The sequence below is a fragment of the Haliotis asinina genome, chromosome 2, assembly GCF_037392515.1.
Source record: "Haliotis asinina isolate JCU_RB_2024 chromosome 2, JCU_Hal_asi_v2, whole genome shotgun sequence".
Taxonomy (NCBI): Eukaryota; Metazoa; Mollusca; class Gastropoda; order Lepetellida; family Haliotidae; genus Haliotis; species Haliotis asinina.
Window position 1 is genome coordinate 5,526,303 of NC_090281.1, and position 9,229 is coordinate 5,535,531.

The 9,229-nt window shown below is 40.0% G+C and overlaps 1 protein-coding gene across 1 annotated transcript; it reads left to right on the forward strand.

Annotated features, from left to right (window-relative positions):
* The first annotated feature begins 415 nt into the window (after positions 1-415).
* LOC137274760 (alpha-1,3-mannosyl-glycoprotein 4-beta-N-acetylglucosaminyltransferase C-like) lies at positions 416-7,227 on the forward strand. The gene is made up of 4 exons (XM_067808096.1): positions 416-430; positions 1,810-1,873; positions 5,204-6,219; positions 7,141-7,227. Exons 1-4 carry the CDS (start codon positions 416-418, stop codon positions 7,225-7,227), a joined length of 1,182 nt encoding a protein of 393 aa, XP_067664197.1.
* The last annotated feature ends 2,002 nt before the right edge of the window (positions 7,228-9,229 follow it).

A 9,229-nucleotide genomic window follows, 5' to 3' on the forward strand; every position in this document is an offset into this window, starting at 1 on the left:
CCGACAATGGACCAAATGGGTTCTCCAAGTGGGTGCATTTCAAAGCTATTCACGTTCTACCCCAGCTGTAACGCAGCTGGAACATTGCTCATCACGTGTGAAAACCATACACATATAGCCAAAGAATGCAACTTAATCTTGATGGTAACGTGTCTATGTTTCAGAACTGCTTGAAAACGGACATTTGACGGCGCCGAAACGCTTTGAAAATTCAGTGAGTATAACTGGTTTGTGTTTTAATACGTGGGTTGGAGTTTGGGTTGTGGTTTGGGATGGCGTATTCAGGGAGATGCTTGTTACTAAGTCATTTACTATCGAGCGACACCTGTTTCGATCGTACAGAAGGTTTTCCCAGCTACTACGGCCCTTACTTGATCTTAGACATTGCTGTTATTATGTTATGAACATTTTAGAGATGCCAACATTTACAGTCAGTAGTCATTAGGTAGACGCCAGTACTGGTTCTTCAGCAAACAATACCTATAGTGAAAGGTGAATAACGAGGTAAGCTCGACAGTCTGTCATACAGACCCTGGAACAAATATACCCAACAAAAGCCCATCATACAAGTCTAGAATAATTTTAGATATCCAGTTACAAGAAAATGAAGAAAGTCTCAGGGCCCCTTTTCATGTATTGTAAACTTTTGTTCGTAGTGAGTGAGTGAGTTTGGTTTTACGCCGCTTTCAGCAATATTCCAGCGATATCACGGCGGGGGACACCAGAAAATGGGTCTCACACATTGTACCCATGTGGGGGGAATCGAACCCGGGTCTGACGAGCGAACGCTTTAACCACTAGGCTACCCCACCGCCCCACTTTTGTTTGTAAAATATATTCATTTCAGTGATTTGTTAGTCTTCAAGCTCGGTTAACACCTCAGTGAAAAGTCAACATCTGGGATTTCAGCAATACAATACACAAGAGGACAAAAACAAAACAGATATGAGCTGTGCGAATGTTTTCAATGTCCAAAGCGACTTATTTAGAACAGATTTTCGATGATATTGTATCATTAAGGGCACTTCTGAAATGTCAATTTTTAAATTGGACTTAACTTCATTATAAACGACAGCTGTCGTAAAAAGTGATAACTTTCATGCTAAAATTATTGCTGAGGATGTAGGTACCATGGAGTCTCCCTATCACTATAAAAAGAAATAAGTTGGATCGTCCCAAAAGCAAAACCAGGACAGGTGTCGCAGGCGATAGCTGGGTTCGGGCAGGGGGATAGAGATATCAGCTAAATATGATAATAATTTAGGGGAATTAACCTAGTGAAATACACGGCGCATGTTATTAACAATTTACAAATAATATCCAGTTATGTCGATCTCCGTGTGGTCATGCCACCTATGTATTTTGAGACATTTATACGAAACAGACATAACGAAAACACACACGAAAAAGCACAAAATATCTTTGAGATGACCCCTTGTGCCAGTGGGCAGCGTCTGCCAAGCGAGTCGACATTCCGTCGTCAAACTTGGCTGAGCGACCTAACTGCCAGTTAAAGTCCAATCTCTTTTCAGCAGCTATTCGTAGTTTTACGAGCAAACAGTGCTTGTTTTGGATATCCCCTTACGCATCCCACTGAATGCCCAGTTTGGCCGAAGTGAGTTACTTCGACAAATCCTATTTGTAGTTAATTAAATTTGAGGTATACAGAGAACCAGCCGTAAAACAGATCTTTTTCTCTTTCCTACAGTATCTTAATCACTGGACCGCCATATAGCTGGGACGTATAAATGTAGCGTAAAATTAAACTAAACTAAACTTAGTACCTGAAAGTATTTTGCAATTTTCCAGAGCACAGAGTTCCTCCACTGGAAAGAAGCCATCCATATTTCAGGGACAAAGAGATCTTCAAGAGGTAAGTCAACTGTAGATAGATATACAGAGAACCTTTGGGATATGATTTGGCCTTCAGGAGTAATACCAAAGGTGATGAAAAATAAAAATAGTTCGCTTTAACTTTTTAACTTGATCTAGCTGAGTTCATTCAAACGATCTTGGATATTTGAATATAGTAAGTACGGTTTATAACTTCCTTAAGCAGAAATAAAATGTGACCTCTAATTGCATACACCCGTCGTTTCCATTTCACGAGCTGCACACAACTAGCAGCTACATTGTGATATGGTCTGTGTGTGAAATTGTCAGCTAACGCTTTGAACGTATTATCTAGATGATGTATATATTGCACTACTTACATGTTTGTTATGTTGCAATCAACGTGCGTAAACACACATATTCTGAACTTAAGATCCTGGTCAAAGAAGGTCCATTTTGTTTCGATTCCCAAATAGGCAGACTTTATTGACGTCTCAACACTTAGCAAAACTGAACATTTGACACTGACAATTCGTTTTCTGTTTGTGTTTCATCAAATATATTTAACGAAAGTATATTGAACAGTAATAAACAGTTTGAATGATTTAATTTTGTGAAATTGTAAATTCACGTGCACTTCTTGAATTTGTAGCCTATAAAGAAGTAAAACAATAAATGTACGCAAGTAAGGAAAATTCGTGATGTCATCGGTACATGCTTTCTTAAACTGACCACGTATGTTGAATGTGAAAACATGTGGAAAAACAAATCATTTTAATCCTTGCCTTTCAACTTAAGAACGTGGAGGTTTGATGCTGGTCAGTATAATTTGCAACGGACTTTATTTGCTCACGACAAACAATTTTTAGGAATTTCTATTGAATGATATACATTCGTTGCTAGTTAGATCTTTAACTTACGCATACCCAAACGGTGGACTATCGACCAGCCCCAAACAAGGTCTTATTTCTTATATGCCCCCAAAAGACTGGATACCGATATCGTTACTAAATGTGTCGTGTAAGTTCGGTTTGGCTACAGGAGCAAATAGAAATAAAACGTTATTGGCTTCCATTATTAACAAAGATCATAACTGATTCTTTGCTAACAGATATACTGGAAAGTGCACACGACCATACACAGAAAATGGAAATTCCGGGAGTATTACTACTGATCGATTTCGAAAAAAGCCTTTGACTTCAATGAAGAGGTTTTAGCTTTTTGGGGGAATCTATTAGAAGATGGATAAGGACATGATACTGAATTATATTAGTAAATGGCCTTGATTATGGTGTCTTTCATGTAGAGGCAGTAGACAAGGGAATCCCCTTTTGCCTTATATCTTCAGTATCTGCGATGATTCGAATCAGTCCAAAGGTAAAAGGTATAACAACTGGAAACATATATCTAGTCTCGCTGTTTGCAGATGATACATCCCTGGTCTTAAATGGTACTGAAACGTGTCAACAAAATGACTTACATATACTGGACGACTGTGTCTCCCTTTCCGGCTCGAGAGTGAATGTAAGCAAATCAAGAATAATTTGGAGAGGGTTTCTAAGAGATCAACCAACATTTAAATAACCAACATAAAAATAACTTCCACCCCTCGACAGAACTGAAATCCTGAAATTCTATTTTGCCAACAATACACCACATTTTCCCATCCTACCTTACCCACCAAGTAACATTATCAATGACCTGCACTAACTCTGCTTCTCCTCTGTTTGGCAAAACAAACCTGATATGATTAAACGTAATATCATAATACAAAATTATGATGACGGCGGTTAAAGAATGACAAACGTAAACCGAACTATCAATGCTAAAAAATATTCGTAGACTAAGAAGATATTTGTAAAGACTTATAATCAACTGCCGTATTTTTCTAGAACGTGTCACAAATCATACCAGATATCCTGCTACGGTGAAAGGGCGAGTTTAGTTTTACGCCGCAATACTCCAAATGTATGTAACCGAGTCTGCATCAGACAATCCAGTGATCAACATCATGAGCATCAATCTGCGCAATTTGGAATCGATGACATGTGTCAACCAAGTCCGCCTAGCGGACCATCTGATTCCGTTAATCGCCTCTTACGACGAGTCTAGTCGCATTTTGTGGGAGGCATGGGTTGGTGCAGACATATTCAACCTGGAACTTCACGTGTCTCCTTCTAAAGTGAGAAACATTTCATGTAACCACATGACGCTAAAATACGTATAACATTCGTAAATGACCTGATAGACGCTGATGAAGCAATGTATACAAATCACAAGTTTCATGCCTATACTAGAAACCACTTATGAACGACAGATTGGAATATGCAAGCTTAGTAAGAGCAGTGAAATTAGTTGCTTAATCTTAAAACACACTTATATCATTTGGAGAACAAAACTTTAACTGAATGATCTTCATTTCTTTTTTCACATTCTTTAAACATAAAGGTTATTACATCTTATCTTATTCCAGTTTTAGACTCCACTATGAATAGCTATAAAAGGAAATGGGAAACTGAATTTGTAACAGATTCAAGTGCAAAGAGTGAGTGAGTAACTTTAGTTTTACGCCGCACTCGGCAATATTCCAGCTACATGGCGGGTGGTTGTAAATAATAGAGTCTGGACCAGACAATCCAGTGATCAGCAACGTGAGCATCGATCTGCCCAGTTGGCAACCGATGACGTGTGTCAACTGTGACCACCCGACCCCGTTAGTCGCCTCTTACGACAAGCATAATCGCATTTTATGGCAAGCATGGGTTGCTGAAGGCCTATTCTACTCCGGGACCTTGACGGGTCCAACTCCAAAGCAAAATTAAAGAAATCCTATCGAAAGAGCTCATTTCGAGATCATTAATATTCAGACTCAAATTTTAACTAACTCACTCTGAGAGGATCTGGAAGATACGACAGGGTTTAGAGTTCACAGATGATACTGTTTCTTACACAGAATAAATTTACTTCATTCATGAAACTGGAACTGAGGAATCTAATCACTTTATTAAATCCATCTCGTTAGATCCGTCATTCACAGAATTAATATATTCAGGAAAACTAGCCAATAAACTAACACCGCTAACAAAACGAAGTTGAACACTCAAATAGATCACCTCAACTTTGAGCATAACAGATTCCATGACTAGTTATCGTTGCCTGACGCAGAACATTGCTACCACGAAAACGTGAACGTGGATATGTGTACAAACTAGAAAATCCACTCACACGAGCGCAGTCGTTAGCACAGGTCAATCTGAAACTGAATTTGTATTTATGAATTACGTCTTCTGTGTATAAGTGAAGAGTTTCAGAAGTAAACAAAAATGTTTTGGAACACGTATTAAAAGACCTTTCATTCTGTTTACAACAGGTTTCTTGACAATTGGCTTGCCAACTCTCAGACGACCAAACGCATCATACATCTTCGAAACACTGAAGTCTCTGGTAGGCCACTCTTCTGACGAGGACAAGAGGCATACGACAATAGTGATTTTCCTTTCCGATAGAAACGCCACATACGCAGAGGTATTTGCGCAAAATGTAATGACGTGGTTTCCCAAACAATTGGAAAACGGCTTCATCCATGTTATTCGTGCACCTGATACCTATTACCCATCATTAGAAAACCTGAAGAAGACCTTTGGAGATGGCAGTGATCGCGTCAAATGGCGATCCAAACAGAATCTTGACTATGCCTTCCTCATGCATTATTCACAGTCTCTTTCTGAATACTACCTACAGCTGGAGGATGACGTTATAGCAGTTCCTGACTATCTCGGCCAGATAAACTCCTACATACAACTGATGAACAGACAAGAGGCATGGACTATGCTCGAATTTTCTCGCCTCGGTTACATTGGTAAACTTTATCACAGTTGTGATATAGGAAAGCTTGCCTATCTCTTGAGGACTTTCTTCAACGAACAGCCATGTGACTATCTCCTGAGGCTTTTTCTGAAATTAATGTTGCAGAAATCAAACTTCGTTCATCCTAAAGAACTCTTTGTACACAGTGGGTATTGGTCATCGTTACCACACCAGACGAGACCACAGCTCGTTAAAAATCCCGAGGCCACGTTGTCCACGACAATGACCATTCACGAGCTTTTCACTTTGGATAACGTATACTCAGGTAAGGGGAACATGTGGGCAAAAGATGTCCACACTGGAGATACAGTGACGATAGCATTCGCCAAACCTCGAAAAGTGGTACAAATTACCATAGCTACTGGGTCCAAGAGCCAGAAGATGGATATAGCTGAAAGCGCCATCTTGGAATATAGCACTGACACAGTGTGCACATCGTACACATATCTATGTACGTTTGATGAAGCAGGTGAAGCAAACTATGCCAAGGAAGGCCTTGAAAATGTTCGCTGTCTGAGGGTGAGGATGACAAAATCTCAAAAATACTGGCTCATTATTAATGCCATACATATATTGTAGCGTCAAAGCAACGTATAAACTCTATTTATTCTGGTTCAAGCTCAAAGAGCTGCTACGTGACATTTAAAACTGAATGGAAACAGATATAACAACTGTGATTGTCTACGTGTGATTTCTTTCAACTGGACACTAGTGGTGTGTAAATATATATATGACTCTTTGTTGTTGCATATCAAGGGACCCGTCCAGATGTTATGTTTTGTCTGTACCCAATGTACCCACCAAAGTACATAGTATACCGAGTATTTACGATTGTGTTGGGACATGGAAGTGGCAAAGTACGAATACCTGCAAATATTTTGCATCACTAGGAAATGTACACAGCAAATAAAGTCGCTGTATTATACGTAGTCCAAAAAGCTGGCAGTTTTCCATTGCAATATAATCTCCTGAGCAAAATGAAAGTGAACACTTAATTTGGAATTTGTCCAAGTTAGTGAAATCATTTAATGATCGCCCACACACTTACTAATCATACACCAAAAACGCAGCATGTTGGCCGTTTACAAGCACGTGGGTTGCAAGAGATGACAACACGTGTATCTCGGAGATTTTGTAAAATGCTTGTCGAGAAATGGTAATGGAAACCGCTGCGAATATCATATCTCATATGACAGAAAATCACTGAAGTTATACGAGCATAGGTATGAGGCAGATGGGCGCCAACAACAGCCATATTGCCATTACCCTAATCTGTACGTGTGCGTGCATCATTTGGGTGTTCAAGCGTTACGGGTAGGCTGGCAGCACCCAAGACAGGCCACAATCAGGCAGACAGACCACGTGTGACGACCTCACAGGAAAACCGCCATCTGCCTACTCTTCATCTGCGCAACTAGTTCATCGCGACAACGGCTGTAGGACATGTCAACAATCGAAGTGAAGTGCTACGACCTCTACGTGCAGCAGGTATCAGAGCCCGTCGTCCCCAGCGTGGAATGGTATTGACTCAGGATCATCGTCGTAGGCTACGGTGATCAAGGTCGTTGTACGTATTGGTATTCATAGACAAAAGTCAATTCACCGTGTTCAGTAATGGCCGGGTGCCAGTATACCGTCACAGGGGGAGAAATACTACCGCCGAATCGCATACATGAAGCTAATTTTTTTCAAAAAAGGCGGTGTGATGGTGTGGAGAGAAATTTATTGGGAAGCAACGGACACAGCTGGTCGTAATGCGTTGAAACTTGATACAAAGATGACATTCTTCGATTCGTGGCAGTACCATTTCTTCGCCAGCAACGGCCCAACACAACTGATGGTAGTACGTCATGCTAGAGGCCCTACGGTACTTTGGCTGCCTGCATGGACCCTAGCTGGATGTACACCATCCCTTCAGCTGTTAGGAAGTTAGATCTATCAAACCATATATTTAAAAGACGTTTACGTTACTATGTTACGTTTGAAAAGAGTGGAAAGTTCCACATCCTCTCAGGAGTTCAATATTTTTACAGTACTTTAACACACAAACCCCCCCCCCCCCCCCCCCCGGATACAGCCACTAACAATGTTCTAATTTATCAATTTACATTAGTTAACAAATTTCATTCCTTCTAATAATGCAATGATTAAATGAGAACTGGTATTGTCAAAAAGATCCTTCATAGCTTGTGATTTAAATTGTTATCCTTTGTGATAGAAAATTCAACAGTCAAGCAGGACATTTGTGACCGTGATTCTTTCATCACAAACGATACAAAATGGAGGATCTTCACCTTTCAATTGGTATTCATGAGTATATCTATTATGGCCAATCCGACACCGTCGTATGGTGACCTCTTCAATTCTTGACTGACAACCCTAGTAGGTGCAACCGATATAGGGTTTTATTGCACGTAATTTAATGATACCTACTTGGGTGACCCACTCACTCTGCATCAGATCACGAATATAAGATCTAACGGTAGCTATGTACTCAGTAAAGGGGAATAAGAAGTGATGTCAGAGATTTATTGCGTGTTGCTAGCAGGATGGGCCATTGTGTACCCAGGTTTGCCAGCGTGGCTGGGTAACCAACAAAAGGTGATGTATTGGCCGGTAGCAAGATCATTTTACAATTCAATAATTTCTGTTACAAGTGGATGTTTACAAGGTAAGTTTTTAATAGCCTGAAGACATGCAAGAAAATCGGAAAAGATGATATATTGTTTATGTTTAGGATGTTTTTCAATTTATTTAAGAGCTGTTAGTAATGCTTCTGTTGTTAGTATTGCTTCTGTTAGTTTGCTTCTGCTGTAAAAATAGAGCTATTAACCGGTAATCGAGGAGATACTGTTCTGAATCCAACGACAGTAGCACAAGCTACTGCGCCACTATCCGTGGATCCATTTGCAATATTGTAATTCGTTAGTTTCTGAGTTTTTAAAGCCAAGGCAGAGAAGAAAGAATTCGGGAGGGAGCTATTTTGTTCACCAGTGCCGTCTGAAGCAATAAATGGCTTAATTCTGAGCTGAAGAGGTGGAACAACAAATGGCTTTTTTTGTTATATAAATCCCCATACGAGGATGAAGGACACAGTTTATTGCAGGATTAGACTTGTTAGAATATAGTAATGGTACGTAGTGTAAAGATGATTTTAATACGACGTTGGTTTAGAGATGGCTCATCAGCCACGACGTAAAGACTGTCAACGGGAGTTCTTAAAGACCCAAGGCAAAGTCTTAGGCCTTGATGGTGGACAGAATCAAGTAGTTTTAGGCTGCTTTGTCAAACTCCACCATATACGATGGAACCATAATCGCGTTTAGATCGCACCAGTGATCTGTGTAGGTGATGGAGGGTAGCTTGATTCCCTCCCCATTTTGAATTAGAAACAACTTTTAACAAATCGAGTGCCTTCAGGTATTTCACTTTAAGGGATTTAAAAAGGTCAAATGTGAATCGAAAATATGTCCCAAGAACTTAGCCTCATTGACAACTTGATAGGGATTCCACTTAGAAATAGTTCTAG